This window comes from Muntiacus reevesi, chromosome 1 (assembly GCF_963930625.1).
Source record: "Muntiacus reevesi chromosome 1, mMunRee1.1, whole genome shotgun sequence".
Classification (NCBI taxonomy): Eukaryota; Metazoa; Chordata; class Mammalia; order Artiodactyla; family Cervidae; genus Muntiacus; species Muntiacus reevesi.
In genome coordinates, this window is record NC_089249.1 from 224,204,572 (window position 1) to 224,221,115 (window position 16,544).

At 35.8% G+C, this 16,544-nt stretch overlaps 1 protein-coding gene and 1 non-coding gene across 2 annotated transcripts in view; both read right to left on the minus strand.

Moving 5' to 3' along the window:
- SAR1B (secretion associated Ras related GTPase 1B) overlaps positions 1-16,544 on the minus strand; it is a 36,088-nt gene that overhangs the window by 18,524 nt on the left and 1,020 nt on the right. Inside the window, exons 2-3 of the mRNA XM_065918574.1 lie at positions 7,471-7,546; positions 3,782-3,901 (exon numbers count right to left, since the gene is read on the minus strand). Of these exons, the coding sequence (XP_065774646.1) occupies positions 3,782-3,901; positions 7,471-7,528 (178 nt within the window). The 5' untranslated portion in view covers positions 7,529-7,546. The remainder of the gene's footprint in view (positions 1-3,781; positions 3,902-7,470; positions 7,547-16,544) is intronic.
- On the minus strand, positions 2,085-2,189 carry LOC136156747 (U6 spliceosomal RNA). Its single transcript, XR_010661230.1, has one exon. It is a non-coding gene; the product is annotated as a U6 spliceosomal RNA (small nuclear RNA).

Here is a 16,544-nt window from a genome sequence, read left to right on the forward strand (position 1 = left end):
TCAGTATAGCTATGAGACCCCAGAGTAGTTTATCTTGCTAAAAAATTCTGTAGGAAGACTGCCAGCTGAATGAATAATTAATACAATTTGTGTTCAAAGCATGATCCTTTCCATTAGGAAAAGATAATGCTTGGACATGACTGGCAAACTATCTCTATGGTTACAATCTCTGGTACACTCCCTGCTTTAAAAAATGAGTCCCAATTTGATTATGATACAGAACACTGTTAACATCCCAGAAAGTTCCCTCTTGCCCCTGCCGAGTCAGTTCACACCTCCACTCCCAGAAGCAAGCACTCATCTGAATTCTATCATCACAGGTTTGTTTTGCCTGTTTTAGAATTTTATATAAATGGCATCATATAGTATATAACTTTTGTAACCAGCCTCTTCCATGCAATATAATATGCATTGTGTGGATCTGTACTTTATTCCTCTTTTTGTTAGATAGAATTCCATTGTTTATCCATTCTTTTTATGAAGGACATCTGAACTTCCAGTTTGGAGTTAATACAGGTAAAGCTGGTATAACAAATATTCCTGTATGAGGATTTTGGTGAACATATTTTTTCATTTTTCCTAGATAAATATCTAGCAGTGGAATTGCCAGATCATAGGGTATATACATGTTACCTTTCTCCCATATTCATTAAAAAATTTTTTATTGGAGCCTGGTTGATTTATAATGTTGTGTTAGTTTCAGATGTACAGCAAAGTGAATCATATATATTGATCCGTTCTTTTTCAGATTCTTTTCCCATACAGGTTATTTCAGAATATTGAGTAGAGTTCCCTGTACTATACAGTAGGCTCTTGTTATCTATTTTATATATAGTGGTGTGTATATGTTAATCCGTATCTCCTAATTTATTACTTGCCTCATGTTTCCCCTTTGATAAACCATAAATTTGATTTTGAGATCTGTGAATCTGTTTTGTAAATAAGTACATTTGTATCATTTTTTACTACATTCCACATATGGCTGATATCATATATTTGTCTTTGACTTACTTCACTTAGTATGATAAATCTCTAGGTCCATCCATGTTGCTGCAAATGGCATTGTTTCATTCTTTTTTATGGCTGAGTAATCAATCCCTGGGTGGGGAAGAGACCCTGGAAAGGGAAACGGCAATCCACTCCAGTTTTCTTGCCTGGGAAATGCCATGGATAGAGGAGCGTGGCAGGCTACAGTCCATGGGGTCACAAACAGTTGGACACAACTGAGTGACTAAACAACAACAACAACATTCCATTGTGTGTATGTACTGCATCTTCTTTATCCATTCCTCTGTTGATGGACATTTGGGTTGCTTCCATGTCCTGACTATTGTAAACAGTGCTGCAGTGAACACTGGGGAGCATGTATCTTTTTAATTATGGTTTTTCTCCAGATATATGCCCAGGAGTGGGATTGTTGAGCCATATGGTAGTTCTATATTTAATTTTTAAAGAAACTGTCATACTATTCTCCAAAATAGTTTTACCAATTTACATTCCCATCAACAATGTGTAAGAGGGTTACCTTTTCTCCAAACCCTCTCCAGCCTTTACTGTTTGTAGATTTTTCTGATGATGGCCATTATGACTGATGTGAGGTGATACCTCATGGTAGTTTTGATTTGCATTCTCTAATAATTAGTGATGTTGAATGCCTGTTCATGTGCCTTTGGCCATCCATCTGTCTTATTTGAAGAAATGTCTATTTAGATCTTCTGCCCATTTTTTGATTGGGTTGTTTGTTTTCTTGACATTGAGCTGCATGAGCTGTTTGTATATTTTGGAGATTAATCCCTTGTCAGTCTCTTTGCAAATATTTTCTCCTATTCTGTGGCTTGTTTTTATTTTATGGTTTCCTTTGCTATACAAAAGCTTTTAAGCTTAATTAGACCCTATTTGTTTATTTTTATTTTCATTACTCTAGAAGTCGATCAAAAAAGATACTGCTGAGATTTATGTCAGAGAGCGTTCTGCCTACATTTTCCTCTAAGAGTTTTATAGTATCCAGTCTTATATTTAGATTTTTAATCCATTTTGATTTTATTTTTGGTATGGTGTTAGGGAGTATTTTTAATTTCATTCTTAAAAATATGGAACGCTTCATAAATTTGTGTGTCATTCTTCTGCAGGGGCCATGCTTATCTTCTGTGTCTTTCTAATTTTAGTGTATGTGCTGCTGAAGAGAGTACACATAATGCTTTTGATTAATTGAAAAATATAGGCTAAAATGAATATGAGATGCAGGAAGGTTGAGATAACATCTATTTTGTGCCATAGTTTTTACTCTTTTATTATTTAGAAGAATGTCTGACTTAAAGCAAGTGCTCAAAAAAAATCTGTTGAATATATTAAAAAGAACATCATAAAATTTTAAAAGTGACTTACACCTAATATAAGACCACTGTGTAATCTCTTCCAATTCTGCTGTTTTGGGAGATAATTTTATATACTCAATTTCACCATGATTTTTCTTTAACAGTATTGTTCTTGTATCAGAATCTTATTTGTCAAGCCCTACTTTCTTCTCCTAATGTAAAAAAAAAGTATCAATTTTATGAAATCTTCCTTTTCCAACTTGACTCACTAACAGTTTTAGAGATAAAATGGTAGTTGGTTTTTTTCTGTTTTCCTTCCTTGTTCTTAGTGTATTTATGGAATTAACTGTTATTATTTACTTTTTAGTCCAATTCTCAACTTTATACTCATTTTTAAGGCTGACACTCATTATTTCAAAATCTGTGGATTAGCTTGTCTTTAAACTCTCTGTGTAGTTGATTCATAGTCTTTTCAACAGTAAAACAAGTTCATAAGTTTTTGTTGTTGTGCCATGCAGCATGTGGGGTATTAGTTCCCCAACCAAGGATTGAATCTGCGTGCCTCCACACTGGAAGCTCAGACTCTAAACCACTGGACTTCCAGGGAAGTCCCCCACAGGTATTTTAAAATTAGACTTCTGTTTCTAATTTTAAAGTGACTAATTTTGTCACTCTAACTTGACTCTCTCAACAGTACCTATTACATAATCTTATTAAGAATGATACATATTAAGTGATTTACAGAATCATTATTAATGTCTTTCAATTGGCTTTCTTAAAGAAAGCACAGTAAATTATTTTTTAATTACTTTAGTACTTTCTAGGGAATTCCCTGGTGGTCCAGTGGTTAAGACTTGGCGCTTTCACTGTTGTGGGCTCAGATTCAATCCCTGGTTGAGGGACTAAGATCTTACAAGCCATGGGGCCTGGCCAAAAACAAAAAAAAGAAAACTTTCTATAAGTGTATCAATACATGCCCTGTTTTTTTGAATAAAAATTCTATGGTCTTTATGTTAGAAACAGTGCAGGTTGTTAGAACTAGAAAAATAACTGGTTAATAAGTTAAGAGCTACAGCAAAGTATAAGACTATAATCTGTCCACTGAATAATGATTAAAATAGTACAGTTCTAAAATTTGAAAGAAATTTGTTATATAAGAAAGGTAATGCTGACTATTTATAACCTAAACAATATGTGGTTAAATATACTATCATAATCCCTGAGACAATAACTTTTTAACTCCTCTAGTTGGACAAAGGTATACTAACTATAAGACGATATGAGTATTATTTCAAGATCTAAATATACTCCCTGGAGTTGGGTCACTTATCATTTACTATATTAAGAACAAGTGAAATGACATGATCATAATTTATCCACCAAAAAACAAACAAAACCTTTTGGTTAGGGCCTATGAATTGGAATCACTTCATCAAGTAACACACTGTATGGGAGAATATACTTACTGGGATGTAACGTGGGCACATGTTGTCCAAGTCTGTCATCTTTTAGCATGTGTAGCAATGTTGTTTTTCCCGCATTATCCAATCCAAGAAATACCAATTTACCAGTTTTCTTATATAATCCTGCAGAGTAAGAGCTATGATTAGTTAGTGATATCCAACACATATTATAGAAATAAAATGACTTTAAATAAAAGTATAATATCTTCACAATTTAGTTATTTGGATACTTTTCCTAATTACCCCAGATTTTTTATAAAGAGACACTTATTAACCTTTTGAACTTCTAAGATTTTATAAATTGGCCTGAAAAAGCTTGGATTTCTAATCCATTTTTAGTCTTGAAGAGCTGTTTTAAATCTATTACGATTTGGGATGTCAGATCATTATAAAACTAAACTTTGCCCCAGTCAATGAATGTGTGTGACCTAAACTTATCTTGCAATACCAAAATGCCAATTCCCTTGATGATTTAACTTAAATCCTCTTTTAATTTACCCCTTGAAAAATATCTGTGCCCTCTACTAGAGAAACATAAAATACTTGAGATTATATATTTATGATGCTAGACCAAAAGAAAAAGTAGAGGGTTTTCATTTTTTTCACGGGTAAAAATAAATTAACTATTTTTGACAATCAAAACTACAGTGAGTTTTTTTCAGTAAAAAAGTTTCGTTCACTGTCAAATTTACCTGAGAATAAGGTTAAACTATTCACATGACTGCGTAAAACTAAGCAACAACAAAAATATCCAAGCACATAATTTAAAATATATCAATCAAGCACTGATAGCTAAAGTGATAAACAGATAAAGACAACACTGACTAGTTTACAGTAGACTGACATTTATTGCAGAATGCCATATTGAGCTTTTCATATATATATATTTTAAAGACTTTTCTTAGAGCACTTTTAGTTTTACAACAAAACTCAAAGGAAGGTACAGGTATTTCCCATATACCTCTGTCCCCACATATATAGACTCTCCCCCAAAAGAAGACAGAAGTTTAATGACTTATGTCCATCATTATACAGAATATTTTCACTGCCCTAAAAAGTCTCTGTATTCTGCCTATATATCCACCCTATCCATGGTCCAGCAACCACTCATCTTTTTATGGTCTCTATAATTTTGCCTTCTCTAGAATGTCATGTAGTTGGAATCACACAATATGTAGCCTTTCAGATTGGCTTCTTCCACTCAGTAATATGCATGTAAGGTTTCTCCATGAATTTTCATGGCTTGATAGCCCATTTTCTTTCTCATGCTGTATAGTATCCCATTATCTGGCTGTTAAGTCAGTTCAGTCAGTTTAGTCACTCAGTCATGTCCAACTCTTTGCAACCCCGTGAACTGCAGCACGCCAGGCTTCCCTGTCCATCACCAACTCCCGGAGTACCATAGTTCATTTATCCATCCACCCACTAAAGGACATCTTGGTTGCTTCCATGTTTTGGCAATTATGGCTAAAGCTGCTATAAATATCTGTGTGCAGGTTTCTGGCTGGATGTAAGTTTTCAACTCCTTTGGGTAAACACCAAGGAGCACAACTGCTGGACTGAATGGTTTAAGAGTATGTTTAGTTTCATAAGAAAACAACAAACTCTCTTCCAAAGTGGTTATACCATTTTGTATTATCACCAGTAATGAATAAGAATTCCTGTTGTTTCACATCCCCACCAACATTTGGTATTGTCAGCATCTGAATTTGGGGCATTCTAATAGGTGTGTAGTAGTATTGAACTTTATTTTTCATGCAGTTAATTGTCTTATGGAATTATATAGAAGTATATGAAGACAGGGAACACAGTAGCAACTCAAAAAATTTAATCAGTAAGTGAAAATTTTAAGATATTAGGGAATTACAGATTGGGCTATCCATTTTCTAGTAAGTTCACGCCAAAATAACATTTAGTTATATACCCACATTTAAGTCTAAGAAGTAAATTTTTTTTTAAGTCCTAATCTTTTGATCACCTATCAACCAACAACCTGGATCCTAAGGAGAAAATTATCTTCCACAGTCATTTGAGCTGGGATACTACAGCTCTCCTTTAATTATGAATACTGACTAATAATCTCCTTAAATATTTATATTTCTTTAAAAGGTTTCTATATAGATTGTTTCTAACCAATGCACTCAGTCTTACCACCTTAGCTTTTAAATAGTAAAAGTGTACCGGATAAGATTCCAAAGGCGAACAGCTAGAGCATTTAATATTTCAACTGGACTGAACTAAGTTTCTGTGCGGTGGTAGGCACTGTTAAACACTTGCATACATTATTTCACTTAATCCTCAACTTGTATAGGAGCATCATTATTGTCTTTTTTACAGAGCAGAAACGAAGACTCAATTAACTTATTTACTCAAATGCTGAAGTCAGGTCTGAGATTTGAACCCATGTCTGATCCCAGACCTTTGGTTCACTTCCATTTCTCTATGCTGCCTCCTGATGTTAGCTCTATTAACTTTCTTGTTCCTGACTATGATGCAGTCTTTTTTGCCTTTTCAGCATAATTCAGGATAGATTCATTGTTCTGTAAACTGAGATACAGATTCCAACCTGTTTTAATCCAAAACATCAGCAAAATAAAGTTTAAAAGCCCCTATTTCTGACCCAGTTCTTACAAATATGTGACAAAATACTTAAGGATTCTCTTGGAGGTAGTATAACGAGATCTGACATTTGACCTGTGGTAGAGCAACAATATACAATAATGTGAGGAGTTTTATTTTTAAAACGTAAAGGAAAACATCCTGAGTTTTTTAAAATTTGCAAATATTAAGGTTCAACTAAGAAAGAAAAATACAGTGACAAAATTTGATCTTATCCTTTTAATAAATAGTAGTCAAAATTTATATTTCCCAAGCAAAATTTACTTCCTCAGTTAAGATTATGTTTGTGGAGAAAGAAATATTTATATAGAATATATCATTCCATAAGTACAGTTGTGGCCAGTCTGAACTATGTTTATCAATCTGTAATTACACGAGATGCTTCTCTGCCAGTTCAAATTAGAGAAAAATTTGAAAACAGGGGACTAGAAATATTTTTGTTAATTACTGCAATAGTAAAGTTGTGTATATCCCAACATAAAAGTTAATCAAAAGTCTGTCTTTGGGGGGAAAAAAAGCCTGTTTCACTGAAAAATGTGAGAAGTCAAGGGTGTCAATAAAAGAAGAACATTTTTCCTATCTGTAAAATCTATAAAGAGAAGAAAATCACTAGTCAGAATCTCTGGGTGAACAGGTCTCATTTAGTAGGTTAAAAAATGCCATTTATAACATATGAGGTACTTGATGGAACATGCATTTTTTATTAAAAAAGCAAAAATAATAATGCCTTGGATTCTTGTGAGGATTACCTGAGATAAAGAATGTAAAGCTCTTATGGAAACTGGCTAATAAATAGTAGCTATTCCTGCTAGTAATATGCTTATCAACAACCTTAGGAGGTAGGAATTATTATCATTTTACACATAAGGAAATTAAGGCTAAAGTGGAGAAAGCAATTTATCTAAGATTACTTCATAACAGGTATAATGAATAGTTGAATTTGTTTGTATGATTCCAAAGCCCACATCTGTAACTACTGGGTTACATATAAAGAGGCTCTAGACAAATAAAAGACACTTTCATATAAGTAGGATTAAATGGGATAACAAAAGAGAACAAAGCGCCAACATTACCTAAAAACTGTAGCACACTGCTGAAACCACTGTAAATCCAGTCAAATATGAAGGACATAGCCAAATCTTATAAGGTCTGGAAAAAAAAGTGGGATTTAGTAGTCAATATTAAATAGCAATGACATTAAACATCAACTGCTTGTAAATAATTCTACAGCAACCTTACTACAAAGAGTTAAATACTCTTCCAGGCCAGTCTAACCTCGTCTATACTGATACATAAAAAATAAAATGCCATTAAAATACCATTAAAAGATCATCCCCTGCCTATCAAAGTAGCAAACATGAAAAATAATTATAACAGTCAAGACTAGAAAAAATGTGGTAAAAGAAGCATTATTAATGGCAGTATAAATTGGAACAAATCTTTTTTAAAACCAATTTGGCAATAATGTATCTGGTGATACAAATTGACCCAAGGATTTTAGAAATTGTCCTAAATATGGAAAGGCTTTATGTATTAAGATGTTCATCAAAGTGTTACATAATAGAATTTTTAGAAATAATCTATGTTCAATAGTAAATTAAATTCTATTGCCTATGAAATATTTACCAAAAACCTTGGAGTAGAGGGAAAGACAGGAGCCAAAAGGAAAAGAGAGGAAATTTATGATCATGAAATAAGTTTCTGAATCTGATTTTACCTATGGGGAGTAAAAACTATTTTTCTTTTTTTTGGGTCTTTTGTAGCAGTTGGTACCAGACAGTATATTTCTGGGTTTATTATCTTTTTGCATTTTTCAAATTATAATCATGTTATTAAATGTAAAAAAAAAAATTACTAAATCAAACTAGAAAATGCAGAGTATAGTTCAATTCAGCATTTACCTAACAAGTACTTAATAAACTAATATACCTAATATGAAAAACAAGAGAAAATGTATCTTTAGAAAAGAAGTATCATTTATAAAAAAATATGCTTTCGATCAACGAAGTTCATTTTCTAGAGCTGAACAGAAGAACCTAGGCTCCAAACTAGGGCCAACTCTGAAAAGTTTGAAGGGTTGTGCTATCTTTGCTATTCTTTAGACAAAGTACAACACACAGCCCTCCTTTCTTGAGCCACCTCTCCTCCAAAGTAGGCTAAGCTAGACAAAGATGGGCCCACCAGGCTCAGAATTTCCTAGAGGGTTAAGATGTTGAGACCACATCACCTTGAGAGTGAGAAACAGAGAAGAGACAGCCTACCTAGTTTGCACAAGGCCTAGCAGTATTTACTAAGAGATTCCCTGGATCCTGGCAGTAGCTTCTCCCCTCTTCTATTAACTGCTTGCTTGTACCAGCATTAAGTAGAATTTTGTTCTTACAACCAGTTGATTTCCAGATTAACACTGGCAAAATAAATAGTTTCATTTGTCAGTATCACAAGAATGTGATACTGTAACTACATGCTGTAACTACAGCAGTGACATAATTATGTAAGAAGAATCTATTACCTTAGAAGTTGTTATTTTACAAGTTGAAAATTATACTTCTACTATTATCATTTTAGGTCATGGATAAATTGAGACTTAGAAAAAATATATACAAGTGGCTTATCTTCTCTGAAGATTTTTAGGTATATGCTTTTCGAAGGATATCATAATAATTTTCACTGTAGAGAATCAAATAAAGCAGTGGTGTGTTGAGTTTTTTTCCTTTCTAATTCAATACATACTTACCTAGCTCGTATTACATCCAGGGTCCTAACCTAGACATCATGGGGAATACAAATACTGATGACAAACATGGCTCATTCTTTCAAAAAGGTTATAGAGTGATAAATTAGCTACACAAATACAACTAAACTGAAAAGTGTTAAAACTGAATAGGATATTATCTAAAATGGTAACAACTCACCCTATAGGGTTTCAAGAATTATTCAAGTACAAGGAGGGGGGAAAATGCCCATATTGTAAATCCTAAGCTACTAGGGGAGTAATGATCATAAGAGCATAGAGACAAAACAATTAAAATAAATAATAGAGAGATGAGGTGGGCTTCCCTGGTGGCTCAGTGGTAAAGAATCCACCTGCCTGCGCAGGAGACACGGGTTTGATCCCTGAGCTGGGGAGATCCCACAAGCTGCAGAGCAACTAAGCCCATGCACCAGAGCTATTGAGTCTGTGCTTTAGAGCTGGGAGCCACAGCTATTGAGCCCATGGGCCACTGAAGCTTGTTCCCCAACAAGAAAAGCCACCACAATAAAAGCCTGTGTACCTCAACTAGAGAGTTGCCAGTGCTTGCCACAACTAGATCAAAGCTCATGGAGCAACAAAGACTCACCACAGCCAAAAATAAATTACAAAAAAAAAAAAAGACATGAGGTATGTGTGTGCATACTAACAGAAAGAGGTATAGTGAAGTGAAAGTCGCTCAGTCGTGTCTGACTCTTTGCGACCCCATGGACTACACAGTCCATGGGATTCTCCAGGCTAGAATACTGGAGTGAGTAGCCTTTCCCTTCTCCAGGAGATCTTCCCAACCCAGGGATCGAACTGAGGTCTTCCGCATTGCAGGCAGATTCTTGACCAGCTGAGCCACAAGGGAAGCCTGAAAGAGGTATAGTATGCTCACAAATAACACTTTATATTATGTATGAAAACAAAAGAAAACCAGTCCTGCTTGTCTCTACATTCAAACTCCTATTTTCCCAGTTCTGGGGTGACAACAGGGTGCAGCTGAGGGAAAGGATGGTGATCATGTACCCAGAGCCTAAATGGCTACAGCAGAGTCAGGAATTGTTAGATGACGTAACTGCGATTAGGGGATGGAGACTGAGAGTGAAAATCAATGGGTGCTAATTAGTGATGCAGAAGCCAGCCTGATCAACAAATCTGAGATTAAATTTAGACATTTGGTTTCCATGCTGGCTACTTTTAATATGTGAACATAAGAAAAAATGCTGAATCTGCATTTCAATTTAATAAAATGGAGCAAAACAAAAAAATACCAGCTACCATTTATTAAACCTCTGTGAGCAGTATGATCTAGAGGTTAAGAGCAGCAGCTCTGGAGCTAAGACTTTACTAATATTTTAAGTAACTTATTTCACTTTCCTCATCTGTAAAATGGGGATAACAATACCTATCTGAGATGGTTGTTGTGAAGATTAATTACTACACACAAAGTATTTAGTATTGAGCATGGAGGAAGCACTCAATTTTAACTGCTATTATTATTATTTCTTCCACTACATGGCCTACAGTATTAGGCACTTTACAAATATCATCACTAAACACCTCAACAACAACAAAAAATCAACAACAACAACAAAAACACCTCAACAACCTTTCAGAATAAATATATTATTGATTGCATTTTGCAGAAGAAGCTGAAGTTACAAGTAATATTCAACTTTTAGTGATTGGCACATCTAAGTTTCAAGCATGAGTCTGACTTCCACATCCATCCCCCTTTTCCTTACATTGGATTGGCTCTCTAAAGCTTTATAACAATAGTTTTAAAGGTTTAAAGTTATTTAAATTACTACATAACATTTAAAAATTACTCCAGCTCATGACTGTGACATGTAATTCCTTCTTCTCCCTCACATCCCACGGCCAGTCATTCCTTAGTTCTATCAATTTCTGCATTTTCTTTGATTCTCAAGGAGCCACCTGGTCAAAATCCTTGTGTCACTTTCCTAAATTACCATCTTAACATCAAAATGTGTTTCTACCCAGTTGTACATACCCTCCAGAGTAGCTTCACCAAAATGTCATCTCGGACTTGTTGCATAGTCAGAGTGACTATAACTCCCAGTTGGCTGGGGACAGTCTCAGTAAAGTTTTCTCAGTGTAATCATTAATAGTGCTTCCCTTCTCAAAAGGGTCCTGATTTAGGTGTTAAATTATATGGCCATTCTGCTTGTGGATGGAGAGCCACTGGAGGTTTGTGAGCTGAGAGATGATACAGTCAAACTCCTTGGTCCAGTGTTCCACATCCTACTTGTAGCTACCTTTCCAAGCTTATAATACATATCACTTCCCTACTTGTAGCTTTCCCTGGGCTAAAGTAAACTGCTTGCTGGCGACCTGTACTTTACCTTAAAACATCTGCCCATTATCCCTCCCGGCATCAGAATGTTTTCCCATCATCTCTGCCTAGAGTCTCCTTGCCAAATGCTATGGAAGAAGTTAATTCTCACTTGAGATAGTCTTCAAGGTACAGATACAGGTGGAAGAACCAACAGAACCCAGGAAGGGTAAAAGAACTAGAAGAGACAGGCAAGAAGAGAAGTCGGTCACATTATATGCAGAGATGTCACTGCTAGCTTCGGTGACACGGAGGCGGCTGTTGAGAGCCTGGGCAGCTCGCAGTGACGTGGTAGTACAGGAGAGCCGACGGCCAGTACTTAAGTCCCAGCAGAGCTGTGTGACTCTGAACAAATTAAAATCTTTCAGGGGGTTTTATGAGCAAACAAGATAAAATGCACAAAATAAGTATTTAAAATCTGGCCTCTGTTATTGATATTATTGAGAAGAGAATGTGATGGAAGTTAGCAGGTGGAGGCAGTGAGGAAATTCTTCTGGCAAAAAATTCGAAATGGGGTGAGGGAAGTGAGATTTTCTTCTTAGGGGAGCGTGAGGCTTGATAATGTTGATAAACTGAAAGGAAGGAGCTAGTGGCAAGGAATAAGTTAAAAATGAGCAAGAGAGGGAATTAACCAAAAGGGGCAAAGTCTCAAGAGAAGCCTGGGCAGAGAGCACGCTCTCTTTCTCTAAGATGAAAAGGAAGGAAGGCCAGGAAAGGTGAAGGAGTGTAGAGAAATTCTGAGGAGCAGAGTGAGGATTAGAATAGCTACTGTGGGGGAAAGATCAAGTTAAAAGGTGGCTAAAAAGAGCCAATTGCTAAGACTGAAACATTCACAGCAGTGCAGTCTGCACTGACTTCTAGCCCTCCCGCTGCTCCCCCTGCCCCGCCCCAGCAGTGCTCAGCTTTAGAGAATAAGGAGCAAATGTGTATTAGGGACTTCCAGAAGAGCAAATGAAAAAAGGGGAACAAGAATTTGAGAGCACTAGTGACAGAGGCCGAAATGGTCTGATCAGAAGTTCAGGCTGCGTGGATAAAGTTACAAAGGTAGACAAAGTACGGGAATGGGTGGGGATCAAAAGCAGGCTTCTCACAGAATAGAACTGGAAGAATAGAGGAAGAGTCTTTAGTTAAAAATAGCAGATATAGATGTAGTAAAAGGGTGCAAGAAGTGAAAGCTGATCAGAACTGTGCCAGCAAAGTGGAGGAAAATGTAGGTTCAGAATTGAAGGAAGGTCTGAGTGGTGGCAAGCTCCAAAGTACTGTCCACGCTGACAGGCAGTGGAATCCCCAGAAGACTGGAGGGGAGCATTACAGAGAGCAGGACTGTGAGTCAAGCGGCAAAGTCCTCACTGAAGGTGACTGTTGGTAGGTGAAAGATTGAGGGAGGGCAGAGTGGGTAAGATGGGGGAGGGTAGCCATGCAGATAAACGGATTTTCTGTGTAAGGATTTGCTTTTGTAAAATTTGCCCCAAGATAACTAATAACATATATGGGGAAACTCTTCTTCAGAAATTAATGAGATATTTATATTTCTATAAAGTCATGGCTTCTGAGATCTTTAAAACAAGCTAGGAGTCATTAGTCATCTTAAAGTAGAGGTAAAAATGCCAACTAAGAATAAAAGTTACTTAGCCGCAAACAGATACCTGAGCCCTGAGAACAGGTTACACAACACCATGAACACACTATTAAGACATGTGAAAAGCAAAGGTCAAGAACAAGGAAACATATACACGTCAGCAGATTTATTTATTGCATGAACATCAAACAGGAAAAATCGCCCCACAGATTAGAAAAGTGATCTACTCAAGTAATATGAAAATCAGTGCAAAGGGTGTAATGGAAAAGAAATTCTCAGATTACAAATAACTTTTGAAAGCCTTGCCACATTAAACTTATAAGGATGATTCCATTTATATGAAATAGTCCAGAATAGTCAAGTCTTTAGAGTCAGTAGATTGGTTGTTGTCAGACTGCGGGGGAAGGCAAAATTGGGAGTGGCTAATGAGTACTGGGTTTCTTTTGGGGTGATGAAAATGTTTCTGGAGTTACTGGTGATGGTTGCACAACATGAGTAAACTAAAAACACTCAACTGTACACTTACAATGCTAAGTAGTGTTATGTACAACTATCCTCTATGGTATGTACTCTCTTTCCATAAAATTATTATTAAAAAATGAAAGAATCGACTCATTGGAAAAGACCCTGATCTGGGAAAGATTGAAGGCAGGAGGAGAAGGGGATGACAGAGGATGAGATGGTTGGATAGCATCTACCAATTCAATGGACATGAGTTTGAGCAAGCTCTGGGAGATGATGGACAGGGAAGCCTAGTGTGCTGCAGTCCATGGGGTCGCAAAGAGTCGGACACGACTGGGTGCCTGAACAGCAACAAAATAATTTCGGCTTCTCAGATGACTCAGTGACAGAGAATCCGCCTGCCAATTCAGGAGACCGGCTTCAATCCCTGGGTCAGAATGATCCCCTGGAAAAGGAAATGGCAACCCATTCCAGTATTCTTGCCTGGGAAATCCTATGGACAGAGGAGCCTGGCAGGCTTCAATCCATGGGGTCGCAAAAGAGTCAGATATGACTTGGCAACTAAACAACAACAATGTAAGTAATTTAGCAAAATCATTTAGGTGTGAACTTTTAAAAAACATAAGAGAAAAAATAAACATAAGATGACAAGATACAAATACTCCAAAAAGTAGTGCTGGTAGAAAATAAAAACTAGAATATTCTAAGGAGATAAATCCTATTGAGAAGAGGATTCTAGAGGAAATACATTAATAACTTTGGGAAGCAAAGCATGGTAGAGCTATGGTAAAATGAATGAGGTAGAATGGATGTCCTAGATTTTAAAAAATCTAAACTGAATGTGCATCCCTGCCTCTTATCTGGCCATATTACATGGCATGTAGAACTTCCCCCACCAGGGATTGAACCTGTGCCACTGTGGTGGAAGCATGGAGTCTTAACCACTAGACTACCAGGGAGGTCCTGAATGTTCTTCTTTTGAAATACTATAATTTCATCCTGGGAAAGCCATTCTTTATGAGCCCCAGTTTGCTCTTTGATATAAGGGAAATACCGCCTGCCTCACAGAGTGTTAAGAATGATTAAATACAATAACATACATGAAAATACTTTGAATATACCATATAAGGTAGTATTAATTCAGACTAAATCAATTGAAAATCAAAGCACAGAACTTTCAATGTCAATTTTGAAATCAACTTCAATATTAATAACTACTACTAAGAAAAAGATTTTTAATGATGTTCTGATTTTACTTTAAATATTAACAACAACATCACTGTCACCAGAAAAGCACTAGAATAGTTTCCTTCAAATGCAGGTAAGGAAATTTCAGTAGAAGAGATTGATCATAACTTTCTACACAATTTTGTCAGGCTTGTAATTACATTAGTGCACAAATTCCATAAGATCAGTATGCTGTCTGTAAACCAATTTAGGAACTATAAATACCCCTCTCTCAGTTTCAAATAGCACTAGAAATACAAAGGTCAAATTCTGGCCATGTTTCGTAGAATTTCAACAAGGCCCTGTGCCTTGGTCCCTTGGGGATCTAGAGGATTGTTTCCAGGCCTCTACACCCGACACCCTCTCCTTAAGCCCCTTATATAAAAATGTCATAGTATTTACACACAGTCTTCGCACTTCCTCTAGTATACTTTAAATAATCTCTCAATTACTTAAAGGATCTAACACAAAGCAAATAGTTGTAAATGCAATGTAAATGCCATGTAAATGGTTGTCAGCACTTGGCAAATTGAAGTTTTGCTTTTTCAAACTTTCTGGAATTTTTTTCCCCAAATATTTTCTATCCGTTCTTGAATCTTCAGAAACAGAATCCATGGATAAGGAGGGCCAATGTCCATACAAGTATGGACACTGATGATGTTGAATGTTTCAAAATAAGGCTGCTTTTAAATACCCACCCCTAAAATTATTAGATTTTTTCTTTTTACAACCTTTAAAGTACTGAAACAGTGATGCAAATAAAAAACTCAAGAAAACATTTGAGGACTGAATGTTTAGCCATTATAAAAATGGAACTAAATCTTTTGGCCCATGTAATGAACAAAAAGTACATACTCCATTTTCCTTTAAGGAAGAGTGATGCTCGACTGAAATAAGGTTAAATCTGTGACAGATATAAGTTGGATTTTTTTAAGAGGAAAAGGGAAAAAACTATATATTTTAAAAAGCTATGAGGGACTTCCCTGGCAGTTCAGTGGTTAAGACTCCAGAGGCCTTCCAATGCAGGGGATGTGGATTAGATCCCTGGTAGGGGAGCTAAGATCCCACATGTCTCCGGTGGCCAAAAAACCAAACCATAAAAACATAAGCAATACTGTAACAAATTCAATAAACACTGTAACAATGGCCCACGTCAAAAAAAATCTTAGAAGTACTGAACTTACCTATAATGAATTAAAATAAAAACTAACATAAAAAAAAAATTAAAAAAAAAAAACACATAAGCAATGGCTAATTCAATCATTAAAATACTTTTAACTCAAATTGTACTAAAAGCTACATACAAGGAAGGTAAACTTTTCAATACCATGATCTGAAAATTACTTGCTTAGTAACGTTTTGCAGAAAAATAATTTAAATGATTTTCAGCCAAGTGTACTTAAGAGGGTGGAGAAATAATGAATCATTACTACAGAATTCTGATTTATAAGCTTCAAATATATGGCACTGATTTCCATTTCTGATAGCCTATTCTTTGGTCTCAATTCTTGCTCAAAGTGCAAAGCAAAGGAGTTAAAATGTACCCTATGTAAACTGCTAGTCTGAGTAATTAATGACTGCTTCTCTAATATTTCTATAACGATGGCAACACCTTCCTCTTCCACAAACTCAGGAAAGGTCAATGAACTATCCTAAAGTTTTTAAAATTCAAAATATTTTGATGACAATGCAAGTCCACTAAAATATTTGGTATGCAGATTATTTTGAAATATCAGCACCACTAATTGTTGACAAAATGTAAACCTTCCTTATTCCTCATTTGTAAAAC